Below are 20,841 nucleotides of genomic sequence, written 5' to 3'. Positions count from 1 at the left end.
CCTCACAGGCCTGGGTCCCAAAGGAAAGGAAGACCAGCATCCAAGGCAGGAATGAGCATTGGCTGGACCACCATCAGCTGAGGGTCCACTCTGGACCCACACTGTGCTGGGCTCTTGATACACACTATTGTGTTTCATCTGTTACCATTTCAGTAACACCTAGGTGTTACTAAGGGCTAATCACACCTATTACTGTTCAATCAAGAAAAATTGAAAGGTGTTATCAGCTCTATTTTCCAGATGAAGAAACTGAGCCTTAGCAAAGTTAGGTGACTAGAATGCTCCAAGTTTGCCAATGGCTGAGCCATTATCCTAAAAACAAATCTTTCTAAGTCTTTGCACAGCCACTGGGTGCAGAGCTCAGAATGGCTCTCATCTGGGGAAGAGTTAATGGAGGAAGAGGGAAGAGGAGGTGCTGAGGCCAAAGAAGCAGAGGCCTTCAGAGAGAAGCTTCCTTCTCCCGCCCGTGGAGGCGCGCTACGCAATGGAAGCAGAATCAGGACAGAAAAAGCCACTTGAAATGAACTGCATCCAGACAGGCCGCCATGGTGGCGTGATTGATACTGGAGCATGTAGGTGTAATGAAACTGATGCCGGCTCCTCTGCACCTGTGATTTATTGAGGACAAATTTAAGATGAGAAAGGGCCCCATACCAGGAGCTGCATCTTCCCCTCTAAGGGAGGGTGGTCATCCATCACCAGCCATTACAAGGGCCCATTGCTAGCGGCTCATCAGATGAGCCAATAGTCTCTTTGTTGGGGTTCCTAACAAGTGTTGGATCAGCAAAAGTCTATTTATGCTGGTGGACCTTTCAGGACCAATTTGTAGTGGGTCACTGATTCTGCTGGGGTATTATCTTCTTTACTACTTGGGCCAGTTGGGGAACGCGGCAAAGATTAATGGTTTTGGCTGCTGACTTGCCGCCGCAATCTACTGCTTCTGGACCAAAGATTAAGTTTTTTTGTGTTTTACCAGAAAGGGGCCACCTTGCGTACGAGATGTGCTTTGATTTACTGACTTGCTTGTGGGGAAAGGAGTCCTGGAAATGCACTTGGTGGTGGTGAGGTTTGGCAGATGGCAGTGAGACCTGGCATCCATGCCCTCCACCCCGAGGTCCTGGGCAGGGAACGGCAGCTCCTGGCGCCCTGGGGTGGGTCCTGCAGGCACAGGAGAGCTCTCCTGGAGCCCATAGGGTATCAAAGCCCTGTCTGGCACCCCGCTGCTGGCTCTGGGTTCAGAGAGGCAGGCAGTACCCTAAACCTTATTATCTAAAACTACAGTACTAAAAATAAAATTAGTTATCACTTTTCCTTATTATTTGGAAAACTTTTCATGTTCCTTTAATACATTGAGGAAAAACATTCAAGTAGCAAATAAAGCCATGCGTGAGCCACATGCACAGCAGCATAACTATTAATATTTTGGTTTGCATTTTCATCTAGGGTTTTGGCTGTGTATAAAGATGTGCATGTCATTTTACGTGATTAAAATCGTGCTGGATTAATGTGGGCTTTTTTAATTCTGTAGTTTTGTATTCTGGTTTTTACAATGAACATTATGCCATCAGCATTTCCCCATCTCTTCTTCATTTTAATATGTCACCTTTTTTTTTCTTTCTCAAATTGGGTTTGTTGCCACTTTTCTGTGCCTAAGGTCCATTCTTTGATTCAGCGAACATTTGCTATGGGCTTCCTCTGGACCAGATCCTGTTGTGCTGGGATCACACTGCTGACCCGACACAGCGCTCCTGAGGCAGAGGTCCTGGGACGGGATTGCAGGGATGTGCTTGTGCCCTGCAGGGAACTGCTTCACCCGAATCTCTCATGATGGTCCAGGACACTGTAGCTGGTTTGGAGGCAGGGGACTGTCACTTATGACCCTTTGAGGTCCCTGGAGAATCAGAGTTCCAGAGGAGGGAGTGAACACTGCTTTTTAGGAGACAAGGCTGCTGTTGGCTTTGGATATCCCAGCTTGGGTTTTGTTTTGTTTTGTTTTTGTTTTTTTTGAGTGAATTGGGAGGTGGGAGGCAGATCCTCCTATATGAATAATAGCAGCCTGATCTTGGAAAATTGGAGAAAACGCCCTGTAGCCCCCAAAGGGCCAGCCACCCCAGGCAGCTGTAGGAACTGCCAGGGAGGCAGTAAGATATGACCAAAAAGATGTGGACTTCAATTGAAAGGCCTGAATCTGAATCTCTTAGGTGACCTTGGGCAAGTCATCTTTCCCGGTGTCATTTTCCTCATCTGAAAAATGGAGGTTCCACCCCTCAGCGCCTAGGCTTTTGTGCCCGTTCACCACGTAGAAAGTCCCCTCCCCCACCGTGTGCAGAGCTGGCGCACAGCCCACGCCAGCCCTGCCCCAGGCCCACTATCCAGATACTGTGCTGACTCAAATAGATGGATGGGATCTAATTGTTTCAACAACACGTCTGAGTTTCACAGGGCCTTTCCTCGGGAGCCTTTGTCTCCGGACCATAAATCACTGGGCAACTGTCCCCACGGTTGGCTTGGCTGGGACTTCCTTCCCCTGTCCCCCTGGCGGGGTGGCTGAAGGAGGGAGGAGCTGGAGGGAGGCACCGGCCTGCTCTTCACCGCTGGTCTTTAAATCTCTAATTGGGAGTCTTACTTACTCAGCGATTCCAGCGTTCCCTTTGTAGTGGCCTCTTCCCTGCCCCAAGGCAGGCTCCTCCCTGCCTCCCAACCCTGCTTCCAGATGAACATGCTTCAAGTAAGCAGAGCATTTTCACTAGACAACACTTAGACCAACCAGCTTTCCCAATACTCGTTTAGATAACTTGCAGGAGCCTTTGTCAGCTTGCCCAAGGCCTCTGTCTCTACGGGACATGATCTGTTTCTGGGATAGACATTTCTGTTGGTTCAGGAGCAGCAGTTAACACCCCAGACAGTCTGCAGCCTACAGGCTCTCCTTTCCTGTAAGCTCCTGGTTCTGGCCTTCTGATCCAGCCACCCTCCTGGACCTCACATTCCTGACAACCCCTCCTGCCCCAGGACATTTGCTCTGGCTGTTCTCTTGGCCTGAATGCCCTTCCTTGGGCTCATCACCTGGCCATCTCCTTCTAATCCTTCAAGTCTCAGCTGAAATGATTCAGTCTCAGCTGAAATATCTTTCCCTGAGCATCCCTCACCCCAGACCATGTCACGTCCCCCCCACCATGTTAAACTCCCCGAAAGGCACACAATCCATGTCATTCCTCAAACTTTCCATGGTTTGTGGAAATAATTTTTGTGACAGCAGATATGACAAGTTGAATCCCTTCCCCGCCCCCCACTGTCAGTACCACAAGGATGAAGATGACCACCTTTGTTTCAGTGTCTGTTTCAGGGTCTGGTGCATTGTGGGCTCTCGACAAATAGGTGTGTTGACTGAACAAAAAATAAATGAATAAGGAGATGAAGGGATGAATTGGACATTGAAGGAGCACGTGAACCAGTGGATGAATAAATGAACTGTGGAAGGAATGAGTGAATGAGTGAATGAATGAATGAGTGAGTGAGTAAATGAATGAATGATTCCAGGCTGGCATGTAAAGGCTTGTTTTAGGGGACAGGCCACTTTGAAGTCCAAGGAGGGCTGGGGAGTCTTCCTGTCCCTTCCTCTCGTCTTTACGGGGCCAAACCTCAGTTAAAACCAACAAGGTTTTCTGAAACCTGCGCTTGTAAAACTCTTCCTATAGAGTGATCTGTCTTCATCGTCTGCCCTTCTTTTTCTTTTAAATGTTTTAATATGAAAATTTCCAAACAGACACAAAAGTAGAGAGAATTGTAGTAAACCCTAGTGTACTCCTTACCCCAGCCCCTCACTGGATTATTTAAAATAAATTCAGATACCATTTCATTTCATACTTAAATATTTTAGGGGGCATGTCTAATAGATAGGAACTTTAAATTAAAAAAAAATTAACCTTAACACTATTATCACATCTTAAAAATTTTTTAAAAACTCACCCAGTTCCTTTAATATCTAATATTTGATCCATGCTCACATATTCCCTACTGTCTCAAAAATGCCTTTTTGCATTTAGGTTGTTTGAATTAGGCCGCAAACATTGCTTTTGGTTGATACATCTCTTAAGTTTCTTTTAATCAATAACAGCCCCTCAATTTTAAAATGTCATTTATTTCCCTTTTTAAAATGCCTTTTTTTTTTTTTTGATGAATCTGGGTCATTTATCCTGAAGCGTGTTTCGCGTTTGGGCTGATCGGTTTTTGGTGGTGTGATCTAACGCGTTCCTCTGTCCCCTGTTTCCTGGAAGTCAGCAGTCAGGTCACTCGGATCCAGAAGCCTGATCAGAGTCACATTCGATTTTGGCCAGAAGCCTTTGTGGATGGTGTTGGGCAACCCTTGTTGTCTCACATTCTAACGTCTAGTCGTCTCTCCTTTAAAGATGTTAAGATGGATCAGTGGCTCACCCTGCCCTTCTTAATGAACTCCCCGCTCCCATCTCTATTTCCATGGCTATGAGAACTTGTTTTGCAAAACAAGTCAGTTGAGAACATTGATCATATCGAGCAGATGTGGGAGCAACAAGGGCCGATGACAGATGTACTGACTGAGAGCACTTGGCCCAGATAAGAGGTTTGATTTCTCTGCATCGCGGCTTCCTTGACTGTAAGATGGGGCCAATAATAATAGCTCTGAGAACTAACATACGGGCGAAATGTTTGGTACGTAAGGTCAGCACGTGACATGAAGTGCTTTTTGTGGACTAACCTGCTCAATCTCCCCACCCATTCTATGAGGTCCACATGCTATTAGGAGACACAGGGTGGTTAGGTAACTTGCCCAAGGGCAGCACAGCTAGTAAGTGCAGAGCTGGGATTTGAAGCCAGTGCTCCTCAACACAATGCTGTAAACACACACCAAGTCCGTGGGCACTTCCCTGACTTCTTCCACGCTCGATTCTTGTTGAGGCATTGCAGGGAATGGATACCTGTTAGCTCGTAGACTAAGGTGTGCCGGGCTGGTGGAGTCACGCAGTCCTCCATGGCCAAAGGGGGTTTGCTCTTTGAGCTTTACAAAGTCATAATTTCTACCCCTCACTGCTGTGAGATGAACCCCAACCAGCTTGATAAAGTCACAGGCTGGAGAGGAGACTGGAGGTAGAATATCCCACCCTCCTTTAGGTAGAAATTATGGGATTTGACCTTCAAGGAAAAATTCTGAAACCCAGAGAGGTTAGGAACCTTGCCCGAGATTCTGCAGTAAGTTTGCCACTGAGCTAGGATTAGGATCTCAGACTCTCTCAAGCCTTGCTGTTGCGTCTGGGTGCCCGGGTCCTTCCAGGCCCGTGTAGAGCAGGGTCTCTCTCTACTCCCCACCCCTACCTGGAGTCATGTTCCTTTTGAGCAGAACTCCTCTAGGGAGGAAAATGGACAAATATGCCTGCCAAACTCACTGTAGTCATTTAGGCTTTCCTGGCCCGTCCCAGACCTTTCCTTCTTGGTCACTATTGTAGATGTCTAGGCCTGCTAACCTCAGTCTCCCCAAAGCATTCTGGGAACTGACTTTTCCTCTCCCTTGACCTCAGACTTGAAGCAGAAGCAAGTAAAAGCACTGAGCCAGGGTCTGAACCCAGTGCTTCTGACTCCAAGTTCAGGAGGGTCAGAAGTTATGCCACAGCTCCAGGCCGATCTTCCAGATAAGAGAAGTGAGTCTCAGAGAGGGTGGTAACCGGTGAGCTCACACAGCCTCGCCTGCAGTGTGGGCTGGGCTGTTCCTCCTGCGCCTTGGGAAGATAACAGAGGCCAAGACAATTAAAGGTGGCTTTGGGTTCCCTGAGCAGGATTGGCGCTGGCACCTGGTGGCTCCGCTGGTGCCCTGAGCCCTGGGCATACACTAATGGACTGTGGCTGATCCCAGGGCTGTCTGGCAGCCGGCCAGCCCCGAGATCCTCAGGGGAAGCCTGGAAACTGTGGCCTCCAGCTGGAGACACTGTCCCTTCTGGGAGTCATGGGGTGGGGGCCTCGGGTTGTCCCAAGGCAGGAGTGCCTCTGAGCCCATGGGGTGAAGGGAGGTAAACCGTGTCCCCCCAGCCACTGGGCTAGAATGCTAGAGAAGCCTTCCAGACTGTAAAATACTGAAAACTGTTGAATGCCAGCTCCCATTTCCTTTCCCTACTGCCTCCCTGCCCTGCTCTCCTGCTGGCTAGGGTGATGTTCTGCACCCCTGCCAGGGCAGTAGTGTGGCCAATCAGAGGGTTCAAAGGTGCCCCCAAAGACCACAATGAGATGCGGTGTGACCCCAAGGCCAGCCAGGCCACCGTCAGGCAGAGGAGACACCTTGGAGAGCAGCCCTGCTTTCTAGGCCGTGAGTGCCACCCAGGAAAAGGCACAGAGGCACAGGCACACAGGGAGCAGCACCCAGGAAAGGAAGGCGGAGCATCAGGGCGGTGAGGCTAAAAGGGCAGACCCTGCGAGCAAGGCCAAAATCTCTGACTTTACCTGCTTGGCAGTAGGGAGCCATTGAAGGCCTCAAAGGGAGGGCAGAAGAGAGAAACCTGGGGACCACCCAGAGTCATGGATCTTTCTTAAGCACATCAGGCAGGGTGAAAGGCAAACACAGAAGGGCCGCCTCTGACCTTTTTCTAGGACACCCAATATTTATGTGCTTCCCTCATCACCCAAATTTTACTCATTTACCCAAAGAGTGCAATAAAGGCGCTTTAGGAAACTGCTATAAAGCCAATGCAAGTCACCATGGTAACCTGATTAGCAGCTAAATTAAGTTCATGATTAAGAAGAAATAAATAAAAATAACTCTCCTCCTTGGCTGGGACTACCCATGGGTCCACTGGCGGCAGAGCAGATGCTGAGGTCTTGGAGAGCCTCGGCCTGGCCCCTGCAGAGATGCTGGGGCAACAATGGGAGGGGATGGATTTGCTCAGACAGAAGCCCAGGGGTTAACGCTGCCTAGGGGTTGATGTGGCCCCTGGCGGCCAGGCTGGGGAGTGCAGGCTGTACTCCTAAAGGCCAAAGCTATGGTTTCAGGACAAGGTGCCCTTATCCTCCAAGGGAGTCTTCTTGATGCCCTGGAGCACCCTTCATTTATCAGAGCACCCCTTTCATGTATTGCCACCCTTCCAAATCCAGGCCCTCGTGTGCTGGGTACTAGAGACCCCAATATGAGTCAGACCTACTTTTGGTCCTGGAGGGGCCCAGTTTAGTGGTGGAAACAGATAAAACAGACACTCTAGACATAGTGTAATAAATGCACGGATGCAAGTCCATCTAAGATGCAGTGGAAACGTGGGTCAGTCAGGGGGGCTTCCTGGAGGAGGCGATGTTTGACAAAAAGACATATGAGGTTGCTGGAGCGTACCTGCTTCTGGTGAGCATTCTGGGTCTTCTGTTTGGAGCTGACTAGCAGGCTGTTGGTACCTCAGTGCCAATATGGAATGGGCTGGCATTGGCTCTGATGAGACCTGAGATATTTTCTTGGGGGCTGTGCTGTTAACACATCACAGAAATCAGCAGCCAGAGAGATGAGTGCAAAGAGAGAAAAGAGCCTCCCACGTACCCAGTCCAGGCCTCCTGCTGGCTGAAGCAGTCTAGTGCAGTGGTTAGAGTCAAACAGACCCCATATCTTCTTTCTGCCCTTGCTAGCTATGGCCTCTGGCAAGTGATTTAGTTTATTTGAGCCTCAGCCTCATTGTCTGCGGAATGGTGGTGGGTGGGAACAACAATATCTGTCCTATGTCCTGAGGTTATGCTGGATTCTCAAGATGATGAGAGCTAGAGGTGGCATTGTCCCTCACACTCAGAAAACATTCAAAAAGATGCTTGCTGCTGTTCGTTTCACTCCCTGGGGCAGTCTGTCCTGACTGGGTGGGAAAAGGAGGTTCTGGTGGCCATGGAAATGTCGAGCTTAAGTCTCCTTCAGGAGAAGCTGCTACAGGGAACCGAGGTAGCCTCCAGCCTCAGCCGCCACCCCTCCATCTCCGGTGTGTCTGAGCTGAGGGTACGTTTCCTCTCCATTGCTCTCAGCCAGTGATGGCGCACAGGGGTGAGACAGGGGCTGGCCCCTTCCCATAAGATGTGTGATGCTGGTCCAGGGGTGCCGCAGCAGCCTGGCTGAAATGCTCCTAGACCAGCGCTGGGGTCTGCAGCTCTTCCCTCCCGCCCTGCTTCCTTCCCCCTCCCCTCTCCTAGATGCCACGCTTGCATCAGGGATGTCTGAAGGCTCTTCCTGCCTCCTCCTGCTCTCTTATCCTTCATCCTTTGCAGGTGTGTCCCCAGTAAGCCTCTTGCATGTCTGATCTTGTTTTGGCATTTGCTTCTGAGAGGACCCCAAATGACACAGAGGGTCAGAGAAAGTGCCCCAGGGGTGGGTGGCAGTGGAAGTAAAACTGAGACAAAACAGCAGGTCACACAGATGCCTATAGGTAGGGAATCAGGGCCTTCAAAGACTCTAGTCTCTCCCCGTGTCCCTGTCCTCATGTGTGTGTGCGTGCGTCTGTGCGGGTGCACAGTCCCCCGGGAAAGCTTCCGTCACTGCACTGACTATAGTGCAGTGAAAAAGCTAGTTTCCACCAGGAGAAGACGAGTTCCTCAGTCTGTCCCTGGCACTTACCCGCAGAGGGCCTCGTGCACAATAGAGGCTTGATCAAAATAACCCAAGTGTCACCGGAAGCTGCATCCATCTTAAATTTTTCTTTGACTCAATGTTGCTTTCATATTCTGGTCTTCTGAATTGCATCACAGTAGCTTATTTTAGCTTTTTAGTCCTTTGTTTTAGTGACAGAGACATATATGCAGAGACATGTGTGTGGATTTGTGCACCCACACAGAAAGCGGACAGCAACCTTGGTTCATAGCGGCCATACCTACCAGCAGCCCCTTGAACCTGTGCCTCTGTCGCTGCTGAGCCCTCTGCCATCCCCCTTTCTAGAAAGGAGCTTGGAGTCTCTGAGCTCAGCTGGACAGGATGCATCTTCTCTGGGTCCTATCCGCTGCCCCCACCTCTGGCTCCCACCCTCAGCCCCCATCTCTCCCTCCCTGCTCGGCAAGATCAGGGAAGCGCCAAACCCAACCCTTACATCAAAAGGGAACTTGAAAAATACTTGGAGCAAAAATTGCTAACGGTGCATCCTTGCTCCGTGCTGCCTCTGATATTAAATCAGGAAATGGCACTGAACAGTCGCTCCAAACACAGAAACAGGGGTTGTCAACACAGAAACCAAAAGCAATCTCTAATGGGCAGAGGTGAGAGGGACCTGGCACAGAGCCGGGAACGAGGGCTGAGACCCAGCACCAGGTTCCTGAGCTGGGCTTGTCCCTGCTCTGTCTCCAGCGTCCAGAATGGAGGCAGACTCACAGTCCAGGGCACTGAGTGTATCTTGTCTCCATGAGAGATGAAAGAGAACTAAGCATGTTGCTCAAACACCATCGGGGTGCTTCTTTTCATTTCCATGGGTATTTATTGAGTACCTACTATGTGCCCAACAGTGAAACAAATGATCATGCCTGCCCACGTGGAGATGATCTTCCAGCCCTCAAGACTAGAGTCTGACTCTTCGGCACAGCATTCAAGGCCCTTTAAGTGTCGACTACTGCAGAAGCCTGAAGCTCTAAATCTAGCCTGTCTGAAATAGCGCCTCAAGTGCCTGAGATGGTACGTTGGCAAGGTGCCTTTGTTTTGGGCTGGGCCTACCATCAACTCTTTCTGCACTTCTCTGTTTGATACATTTCTGCTAGGCCTCTGAACCCTTAATTAAGTGCAGCTTTATCAGCCAACCCATCCCCTCACCCCTTGCAATGGAACCAGGGGCTCATTTGCTGGGATCTACAGCATCATGGATGCATTGCCACCACACCACCTCTCCAGCTGTGACGGGAAGGTTTGCAATTCCCTGGAGGGGAGGAAAGAAGCCATGCCCATCCCTGTGCCTCATCTCCCAGTACTGGTCACAGAAGGGACATAAATAGAATTGACACACACAAAAAGAAAACCTTTGATAAAAATCCATTGTTGGTGTGACTGTGGGGAAACGGGCTACTTTCGTATATTTCTGATGGAAAAATTAAAGCAGTCCAATCTTCTTAGAGGCTAATTTGAGTGTTAACATGACAAATGTATCTATCTTTCTTTCAATCCAGCAATTTCATTTCTTGCTATCTATCACAGAGAGATACTTGTACACATGCAAAAAGGAGCATGTAAAAAGCCATTTGTTGCAGCATTGTTTGCAATTGTGAAAGATGAGAAAGAGCTTAAATGTCCATAAATACAAGACCGGGTGAAAAACTACAGATCATCCATTGGACGAACTGTCGTGCATTAGTTAAAAAGAAAGAAGTAGATCTCGATGTATTGACACAGAAGCTGCTGAGTAAAAATAAAAAGCAAGATGTAGCTTTAGACATAGATGTTAAAACTACATTGTTGCATTTTTTACAATGAGAAAGTAGGCTTGTGTATCTTGGATAATTCATTTGTAAAAGAAGAAAGGGAAGAGAGAGATTGAGTGACCACAGAAGCTCCTGGCTGAAATGAGCCTGGGCTCGGATGCAGCCAAACAACATTATTTCCTCCATCAGCCTTGGACAGTTGTTTCCAGCCATGGGATGGTGTCACCCACATCAGCTGTACCCAGAAGCTTGCTCCCCAAGCTGTGATGAGAATGTGGTGGGAGGTTGAACCTCTGGGCCCCTGAAGAGCATCCTGAGAGAGGAGAACGAAAGAGGACAGGCCAGTGGGATGGAATCACTCAGGTCATCCAGATTTCTCCGAAGCTGGTCGTTGGTCTACAGAGGCTGGCCTAAGGACTGGTTTAAGAATGATTGTTTAACTAAGGGAGAGGAGAGGGCAGAAGGGCATTCAGAAAAGGCCCGAGGGTTCTGAGACATCCTACCTCAAGGAAGCATCCATGTTTGCCTCGCTGTTAATTTCATCCATTCATTCATCCATTCATTGTTCTGCAACTGTAATCTCATTCTTCCTCGTATGAGATCCAGAGGTAATACCATCACGGTGTTTTCCTCCAGGATCTCATGGTCAAGTTCTATATAATTTCTCAAAGTGTGTTTCTTGGACCCCAAACATCAGAATTACCTAGAGAATTTATGAAAATGCAAATTCCTGGACTCCACATAGACCTCTAAAGCCAGACTGTGGCTCAGGAGTCTGTTTGCAACATGTTTTTCTCAAGCGGAAAACATTTGGACTAGTTAACCAAAGCCTTTCCTTGACCTTCCTTGTATTAATCTCCTGAGGCCTCTCCCAAACCTGAGGTCTACCCTGATCCAGCTTGGAGAGTGAAGGGATGGAGGGCAAGCCCTGCCATATGACTCCAGTGTGTGTGATTTTCCTAGAGTGACCACGACCTTGCCCTGGCTCCTGGGTTCTTCTCCCTACCTCCATTCTCAGCTACATCCCAACTCCCTCAAAGGCCTGAGAAGAGCCATAGACACCTGTAGAATGATTAGATTCATGTAACATGAAAACTGGCTCCCTGCTCTGTGGAGAAGAAGAAAGTCAGAGCCAAGACCCCTGTAGTCATTGAAGCAAAAGATGAGGGTGGCTTGGATGAGAGTGAAGGCACTGGATGGAGAAACTGAGGTCTTAAGTGATGGTTGGGCTGTGGGTGGTGAGGGCCTCAGTCCTGGGGAGCAATTATGAGGGTTCAGGGTCTCTAATGCTGGCCTTGGGGTCACAGGGAGGGAATGTGGGGGAGGGAGCAGTGCTGGTCATCCCTCACTGGCCTTGGGTGAACTTCTCATCAGCATTAAACCATCTCTACTGCCCCTCCCACCATATTTGGGAGGATAGATGGTTGCTGAAGGTCAAACAGGCTGAAAGTCCAACTTAGGTTACAGGCAGGATGAAGGATCAAGGCCAAGATCAGGGGTCAGGCTGAGGCCAAGAGTAAAGGACAAGACCTTTGAGAGGACCCTGCAAAGCATCTCTCCTTTGGCTTGCATCCCGCCTTGGTTTCTAACTCCCACCCTCCAGCCCTTCCCCATGCAGTCGGGGAAGAGGAAGGGCAGCAAGAGGGAGCCCAGGGAGGTTTGAGTGCCATTGACAAGGGGACACGTTCATCACTGCCCCGATAACCCAGCCTTCAGCAGAGACTTGGCACTTGCTGGCGGCTCAGCTGTGACCTGAAAGGAACCACTAGGTCTGTGAAGAGCTGGAAATCCTGACCCAGAGAAGAGCTGAAGAACTGTGCTGACGCCTCCGTCCCTGGGCTGCCACCCAGTGAAGTGAAGAAACGTGTGCTTCATGGCATTCAGAGTACTGGACTTACGGCTAAAAGCTCCAGCTTATTGCCACCGTGTCACTAAAGAAATCACTTAACCTGTCAGAGCATCCTTCTTTGTGTAAGATGGGGATAATCCTCCCCACCTCCAAGGGCAGTTGTGAGGACTGAATGAGTTGCAAAAACTCTTAGGACACAGCAATATATGTGTATTTACCTACCACCCTGCCTGCCTAACTCTGTAAAATAAGGATAGTAATATTCACTATCGTAGAGAGTTGTGAGAATTGAAGGAACAAGTGAGTAATCAGGACTTTGACAATCTTTGTACAGATGGGAGTGGATATTATTATTAAATATCCCAATACTGCTCAGTGGTTGTCTAACACAACGTTGTCCAATAGGTATAGAATATAAGCCACATATGTAAATTCAAACATTCCTAGTATTCACATTAAAACAAAATAAAAAGAAGCAGATAAAGTAGTTTTAATAATAAATTCCCATTCCTGGTGTGTGAGTGTGTATGTGTGTGTGTTTGTGGGGTGTCTCTGGTCCCCAGGGGAAAGAGCTGAGAAAATGCTCTGCAGAGTTGAGGTAACTCTGGTTCCTTTCTTGCTTAATGCCGCCAGGACCCAGAAGCCCAAGGATACATTTTTGAAAGTATTGGATTAGAATCTGATGGCCACTGTGTGAAATAGGAAACAGTAGAAGTGACGGCTGCCTTGGGAAAAGAGGAAGAGAACAGAGAAGTATCTCTGCCTCCTCTTTGAAGCCAAAGACCTTGGGAAACTCAGAGGGAGTGGGAGAGACCGAATCCCCTCCCAACGGGCCTCGGGAAAGGTAGCAGAGATTTCAGGGCTCCTTCCAGGAGATAGGTAATCCAGTATCTGGGTGATGCAAACGCAGAAGGCAGGCTCTTGTGTGTGGGGGGAAAGTGGTCCCCTGACTCAGGCTCCTTACTGGCAGAACTCACTCTGGGGCCCTTGGGACCACTGGCTTCCTTTGGAGACCTGGGACAGTAGGATCCTGCAATCCACTTGGCGCCCAGGTGTAGAGTTGAGGGCTCTGCGAGATTCGAAGCATTTCGTGTGCCGTGATTCCCACCCAACACACACACACACACACACACACACACACACACACGCACACCCTCCCGCACGCCTCCCACTGCATCCATGCACGCAGAGACGCCCTCTCGCGCACCAAACACCTGCAGCCCTCAGGAAACGACGGGTGTACCGGGCACCTTGGGATTGAACGGGGCTGCAGTGTGTACCGCGCTGGACAGGAGGCGCGCGGGCCACTCTCGGGTTAGCAGGTGGGCTGGCAGGGGTGGGAGGGAGCAGCGCCAAGAATCGCGGACCTGGGGGCTGGAGATGGGCCCTGCGCTCTCTTAAGAAATAACTTTTTCGCCCACCCCGACCTGAGTGCCCCGAGGCTCCGCGATGGCTGTGATCGCGCACTACCTCCTCGCTCACCATCTGTAGCTGAAGAATCCCAAGGTAGTGCGCTCAAAACGCATCGCCTCTGGCCCAGCACGGAGCCGGTAGGGAGAGGAGATGAAAACTTCAAATTGGAGTTTCGGGGGTTAGAGACAACAAACTACTCAGTGGAGGGCTCTGGACACCACCAGTCCTCCTTGGCGTCCTTTCAGAAGAGGCTTGGGACCTGGCGAACTACTGTGTTTCCTGGCCTCCTTCCCTTTGCTTCCCCTCCTTGGCTCTCCACTTCTCCCACCAGCCGGCACGCTGATCGCGACAGCCCCCAGGCGCGGAAAAGAGGCGCCAGCGGTGGCTATCAGGAGCGGGAGGCCACAGGGTTTGGGGCTCCGTGAGCCAGCGGTGGAGCGCAGCGGGAACCAGGGTAGGGAGGCCGGGCCGCACAGTGAGATCGGCTGCTCTGCAGCGTCTTTCACTGCGGAGCAACCTGAGTGTGTCCTTCGCTTACCCAGTTGTCAACAGTTTTTGGTGGAGCTGGTTGGGGATAGGGTGGGTAGAGGAGGAGCTAGGTAGGCTGGGAGAGCGGCAAAGAAACGGGTTACTGGGGAAGGTGGACCTAAGGATGGACAGAGATACTTCACTCAGAACCCAGGGGAAGGAAGTGACTGCAACCGAGAGAGAAGCACAGAGACAAAGAGGAACGCGGCCACCCAGACAAAGCCCGAGTTCTAGAGAGTCTGAGACCGCGGCAGGACGCCTTCAGAAGAACAGGCTAGGACCTGCGGAGCTGGGGCCAAAGGGACCGTAGGGCCTCGATGGGCCACACTCCTGACACTCAGGTTTGGTTCTCCTCAGCAAGTGTCAGACAGACCCGTGGTGGCACAGACCAACCCGGCCGCCTCGGTGCGCTCTCCGAAAGCCTGTCCGTCGAAAGGTGGGCGCTGCGGGATGGGCTTCAGTGACACCGGGAGAGCCCAGGGCGTTTGGCCCTGGCCGCCTGGAGCCGGAATCAGTCTGCATAGATCCGACACGGCCGACGCAGCGTGCCCTCGAAACGCTCCCTTACTGAGCTGCGTGAGAACGCGCGACAGGGACATAGAGAGTGCGTGTCCCCAGCGCCCAGCTTCGAGCAGGGGCGGGGCAGCAGGCATGGCCCAGACTCTCCCGGGAGGCAGCCTAACCGTTTCTGCTGAGAGCGCTTCTCGCAGAGGGTTGAAGACGGCTCTTCCAGCATTACAGTTGCTGATCCAAACCTTTCAGTTCAAGTTTTAGTTCAGATATATTCATTTTATTAAAAAATAGGCGGCCCAAGACCACGGTTCACCCCAGACTCACCGAGGGCGCAAGAGAATTGAGTTTTCAAATTAACTGGGGGCAAATATTTTACCACTTAACTCTTAAAAAAAAATTCTGGCAGCGTCCGCATTGGTGTGCCACCTGACCCCTACGCGCGGCGTCGGACGTGCTGGTCCCGCACAGGCAGCTGCCGGGATACACTCACCCAGTGCGCGCTTCTCCAGCCTTTCGCTGCGCGCGCCCAACGCTGAAGAGCAGAAGGCGACGCGGGAGGCGGGTCGGGTCTCCGGGTACAGCGAATTTGCGATTTATCCGGTTTCTGCGCCCGGGCTGGGGTCTCGGGAGCTCGTATTTCAGGCCATCTCGGACCCGATAGGGAAGGTGCGCAGCGTCCAGTCCCTGTTTAATTGCCTTAGTACGGTGCGCTCCGGGGTCCCCGTCTGCGCTCGCGGGAGGTTTCTCCTCGGACAGCCCCGGGGGCCCTCGCTGTGCCGTTTCCGCTTTCAGCCACCTGCCTAACCCGGCCTAGGAGCTTCCCGCGCAAGGAGCCGCCGCAGGGCATCCCCTTCTTCTCCCTGACCCCCCCACCCCGAGTTGGGGTGCGGAGTTTCTTGAGGGGTGGGGGTCAGCGCGGAACTCCCGGCTGAGTCCGAGGACCGAACCGAGAAACTATGCGAGGCTCTAGGGGAATCTGTCCTGGGCTCTGGTACACACATAGCCCACGTTTTGGGCCAGCTTGGATTGGGCCGGTTGGCAATTCCCAGCTGGGTCCGAGGCGTGGGCCAAGCCTTCTCGCTGCGGGCCTGGCCGTTTGGCGCGCCTTGGCTTACAGTGGCCACTTGGGGTCGCACTTTATGCCTGTTTGAGCCTCTCCGCGGCGGGCTGACGCCGGGATCTGCTTAATCGTTACAAAACGTTCAAACAAAAACAGGGCCGGTTTCCCAGCAGCCAAGAGCCACCCGGAGCACCGTCCTGGGCTGGCCTCAGCCCCAAGCCTCGGAGAACTCAGGGTTCCTTGCCTTTGGCTGGGGAGAGGGCTTCAGAGGTTTTGGGACGATTCTTTCCCGGCTCCCTTCATCTTGTGCATTTGTGGGTGGGGTGTGCGGGAAGAAGGGAGGCCAGCGGAGTCCTATCCTGGGGCTCCGGCACCTCACACGGCAGGAGCGGGACGGCCCCTGCTTGGTCCGAAGAGGATATGCTGAGGCCAAGAGTTGGATTTGAACACAACTCTTGGCGCCCCAACCGCTCCCCCAACACACAGTATGCTTGGACCTGCAGAAACACAGCCATGCACGACACACACAGAGCCCGCGACCGCGCGACACGCGGAGATTCCCTCACTGGGCGGGGGACGCTTGGGAACAATGGGCCCGAGAGGTGTCGTCCCGGCGCTCATTCTGAGCCTCCTGGGGGTGACACGGGCTGCGGGTGGGGGAGCAAGGGGTAAAGAGGGAAGAGAGCACTCTAAGGTGTGGACACGGCGGCCCGACCAGGGCGGGGGGAGCACTGCGAAGGCAAGAGAACGGTGGCCGGGACACCGAGGGGGTTGGAGGCTGGACCCAGGCCGGCGGTTCCTCTTGGCTCCAGCCCTCCGCCAGGCCTCAGCGGCTCTCCGGCTGCTCGCGCCGCCAGTCAGCTGACACGAGGGGCGGAGGAGCTGTCAGGCGCGCCCCGCCCTGCGCCGCCGGGACGCGGGGCCGGTGCAGCCATTGGCCAGCGCGCAGGGCCGCCCGGGCCCCCGCGCCCCAGTGACATCAGGGAGGCGATAAAAGGCAGCGGCGGCGCCGGATCCCGCACAGCTGCACCGCCGGGCTGCGAGCGGCTGCGATCGAGAGAGAGCCCAAGAGCAAGAGAGCTAGAGAGCGAGCGGCGGGCGCTCGCCCGGCGCCTCCCCTCCGCCCAGCCCCGCGCCCCGCTCGCTTCTCCACCCCTCCCGGCGCGGCCACAGCCCCGAGCTCTGGGGCGGCGCAGGCAGCCTCGGGACTCTCCGGCGCGCCGCCGCGTCCCCAGACAAAGGCTTGGCCGGCGGCCCCGGCCCGCTGCGCCCTCGGCTCCCCGCCTCCGGGGCTCGCCGCTCTTCGCCCCCTCTCCCGGCTCGGCGCGCCCGGGCCGGCCGCAAAGTTTCCCGGGCGGCGGCGGCGGCTGCGCCTCGCATCAGCGATGGCCGCGGAGCTGAGCATGGGGCCCGAGCTGCCCACCAGCCCGCTGGCCATGGAGTACGTCAACGATTTCGACCTGCTCAAGTTCGACGTAAAGAAGGAGCCCCTGGGGCGTGCAGAGCGCCCGGGCCGGCCCTGCACGCGCCTGCAGCCAGCTGGCTCGGTGTCGTCCACACCGCTCAGCACGCCGTGCAGCTCGGTGCCCTCGTCGCCTAGCTTCAGCCCCACCGAACAGAAGACCCACCTCGAGGACCTGTACTGGATGGCGAGCAACTACCAGCAGATGAACCCCGAGGCGCTAAACCTGACGCCCGAGGACGCGGTGGAGGCGCTCATCGGCTCGCATCCAGTGCCACAGCCGTTGCAGAGCTTCGACGGCTTCCGAGGCGCGCACCACCACCACCACCACCACCACCCACACCCGCACCACGCGTATCCGGGCGCCGGCGTGGCCCACGACGAGCTGGGTCCGCACGCGCACCCGCACCATCACCACCATCACCAAGCGTCGCCGCCGCCGTCCAGCGCTGCCAGCCCCGCTCAGCAGCTGCCCACCAGCCACCCGGGGCCCGGGCCGCACGCGGCGGCCGGGACGACGGCGGCTGGCGGCAGCGGCAGCGTGGAGGACCGCTTCTCCGATGACCAGCTCGTGTCCATGTCCGTGCGCGAGCTGAACCGCCACCTGCGGGGCTTCACCAAGGACGAGGTGATCCGCCTGAAGCAGAAGCGGCGGACCCTGAAGAACCGGGGCTACGCCCAGTCGTGCAGGTATAAACGCGTCCAGCAGAAACACCACCTGGAGAATGAGAAGACGCAGCTCATTCAGCAGGTGGAGCAGCTTAAGCAGGAGGTGTCCCGGCTGGCCCGCGAAAGAGACGCCTACAAGGTCAAGTGCGAGAAACTCGCCAACTCCGGCTTCAGGGAGGCGGGCTCCACCAGCGACAGCCCCTCCTCTCCCGAGTTTTTTCTGTGAGTCGTGGCCGGTCCTGGCCCCCGCCCTTGCCCCGGCCCGGACTCCCTGTCCCGTGTTCCTAGCCCTGGACTACCCCGGACCCCGTCCCTGCCACGGCCCCAACCTTGACCTGTTTGACTTGAGGGAGAGGGAGGAAGGGCGCGCGGGACGCGGGGGACGGGAGGGCGCGCGGGCAGGCAGGGGACCTTGGCCAAGGCGAGAGCGGCGTGCGCCAGCGCCGCCTCCTAGACTCGAGCAGAGCCAGAGAGAGGCGAGAGGGTGGGAAGTCCCAGAGCAACTTTTCTCCAGGCTGGGGCGGCAAGGCATAGTCTCCAGGAGTCGCCAAGGCCGTCTGGAGTCTCCTGGCTCCCGGAACTTTGCGCGTTAAGCCGGGGCCGCTCCTTCGCGGCCCGGAGCATAGTCCAGCCCAGAAAGAGAGCAGCAAGGAGAGGAGAGGAGAGGGATCCTGGCGTCCCAGCAGGCGCGAGGCGAGGCTGAGCGAAGGAAGGAACGACAGGCGGACCTGTCTGTCCAGGGTCCGGAGAACACTGGCTCTCAGCCCCGAGACGCGGGCCTCGGTTAGGACATTTCTGCGCGCAGATCTCATCAGTTTTATTGCCTGCTCGATTATATAGAAAAACATACGAAAATCTGCATTAAAAATATTAATCCTGCATGCTGGACATGTATGGTAATAATTTCTATTTTGTACCATTTTCTTGTTTAACTTTAGCATGTTGTTGATCATGGATCATAACCCCCTTGTTTCTTTGAGTGAGAAGGGATCGCAGTTCGGCAACTCCGGCGGTTGTTCGCCGGGTTTCAGTCTCGGCTGTCGGCTTGTAAATACCCGCCCCGCCAAACCGCTTAGAGAACGTGGCAGCAAGCGGAGTGTCTTTGTTTGGGTTTATTATTATGGCATTTTTTGTAAGTAAAATAAAAAAGTTCTGGGCATTTGCATCAGAAAACAACTCTGTCTTGGGGCACCCTTGGAAGTTGCATGTTTTCTCCCCCTCCCTTGTCCCCTTTGGGTCCTCTTTTCCTCCCATTTTAGTTTTCAATTTTGTTTTTGTTGAAAGAAAGAGGACTGGAGTCCCAACCCCCAAGTACCAGGGCAGGGCAGCTGCAGAGTTTCGCACCCTGGAGGCCAGAGAGTGTCCTCACGTCACTTGGTCTTAGGGCTAAATTGACACCCTTAACAAGAAAGGAAAGGAAAACAGATCTTGTTTGCTTTTTATTGCAGCCAGAATCACCCCAAGGTCCCTACGAAACTCTCCATGCCCTCACTCATTACTGGAGACAAAATGCTCCTAGGATGAGTGACTTCACCAGCCCTGAGTGCCCAGCGGTGACCTGAACTTGTGTTGAACCAACGGTCACTCTCAGAAAGTACCAGAAACCCAAACATTGGCAAGTAATTTTGCAACTTTCAAGTGTGTTCTTTAGACCAATATGTTATGTGTGTTTCTTTCCCTGCTTTTGAGATAGCAGGCGACTTATTGGTGGTGTCCCCCCCCCCCTTCAGTTGTATAGTAGTTACAGGGAAGATCTGGGTGTTTTTCTTTATTATTCCTTTTTTTTTCCTGCAGGTCAGTAAAAGAATTTAAGTTGCACTGACAAAAATACCAAAAGGAAAGCATATTTTTTAGTTCTCATTTGAAATTGCTGGCGCTGCTGGCCAGATGCATTTTTGAGTTTGTATTAGTTGATAAATTAACAGTAATAACAAGATTGTATGAACCGCATGGTGCTTGCAGTTTTAAATATTGTGGATATTCGTCCTGCATCAGAAACGAGCTTCGGTTTTTACGGATTCAACTGTGTTGAAATCAGATTTGCTGCAACAGAAATTGTTTTTATTTCGTGTAAAATAAGGGATCAATTTCAAACCCTGCTTATGATATGAAAATATTAAAACCTAGCCTATTGTAGTTTTATTCAGACTGGTTTCTGTTTTTTGGTTATTAAAATGGTTTCCTATTTTGCTTATTAAAACCATGGACATGGTGTTTATTTAGAGGACTCTGCGTTCGCCTGACTTTTCTTCTCTTGCCTCTTCAAAAGTCGCCTCAATTTGGGGGGCACTCACTCCCTGCCACCCCCACCAATGGAGAAACAGAACAAGTCTGGGCAAATCTTTCCCTTGTATGTGCAGATGTATGTGTACCTGAACCTCAAATGTGTTTTCTGCTTCTCATCGTAGGTACAGACACCAGTCAGGAGCCGGTTTGTGAGTGGAGAGAGGGCACATGCCACTTTGCGAAGCTTTCAGACTTGATCGTTAGAACTGGTCTGCTAGCCTGCTGGCTCTGAGGTTGGCCGAAACCAGGCAGCAGGGAGCTGCTACCTCGATGGGGAAGCAGGGTGTTTCTGGCAAGCAGGATAGCCGCCCCTGTCATTCTGGCCCTCCTGCCTTGTGCACCTGCTAGGAGCAACCAGAGTTGCCCTAGAATGCCTGCTCTGAGTGGGGGCCTAGCCTTCTCCCCTCGGGGATTGTGGAAGCAAGTGGAATCTACCACCAGGTCTTGGGATGTAAGATCCTGCAGACAGGGAGCCCAACCATGCAGACTTGTTTTCTGCCGCTCAGGCCTGGAGCCCTCAGCCCCACAGAGGGCACACACCGCATGAGCAGAGCAAGATTTCAATGACTCCCCAAATCAGGGGTCTGAGGGGGCTGGGGCATCATTCTGGTGCAGCAGCTCTGGGTAACCTGGACATCCTCGATGGGGAGGCAGTCTTAGAACCTTTCCTTTCCCAGACTCTTAGAGGAGGCA

General features: G+C 52.9%; 1 protein-coding gene and 1 long non-coding RNA gene across 3 annotated transcripts in view; both read left to right on the top strand.

Moving 5' to 3' along the window:
- LOC140687293 (uncharacterized) overlaps window positions 1–20,841 on the top strand; it is a 193,690-nt gene that overhangs the window by 163,603 nt on the left and 9,246 nt on the right. Inside the window, exon 5 of one of the 2 annotated variants that reach the window (XR_012061491.1) lies at window positions 9,466–9,939. The exons of the other annotated variant lie outside the window; for it this stretch is intronic. This is a non-coding gene — a long non-coding RNA (uncharacterized lncRNA). Of the gene's footprint in view, window positions 1–9,465; window positions 9,940–20,841 lie in introns of those variants that run through there. 2 annotated transcript variants of the gene reach the window in all.
- MAFB (MAF bZIP transcription factor B) lies at window positions 16,673–20,089 on the top strand. The gene has a single exon (XM_015234531.2). It carries the CDS (start codon window positions 17,117–17,119, stop codon window positions 18,086–18,088), a length of 972 nt encoding a protein of 323 aa, XP_015090017.2. The 5' UTR covers window positions 16,673–17,116; the 3' UTR covers window positions 18,089–20,089.

The sequence above is a fragment of the Vicugna pacos genome, chromosome 19 (assembly GCF_048564905.1).
Source record: "Vicugna pacos chromosome 19, VicPac4, whole genome shotgun sequence".
NCBI lineage: Eukaryota > Metazoa > Chordata > Mammalia > Artiodactyla > Camelidae > Vicugna > Vicugna pacos.
Note: the sequence above shows the minus strand (reverse complement) of the source record. Positions and strands in the feature narration are given on the sequence as shown.

Bases quoted from the DNA above. Each gene is read 5' to 3' on its own strand.
- MAFB (XM_015234531.2), top strand. From the start codon at position 17,117: ATGGCCGCGGAGCTGAGCATGGGGCCCGAGCTGCCCACCAGCCCGCTG.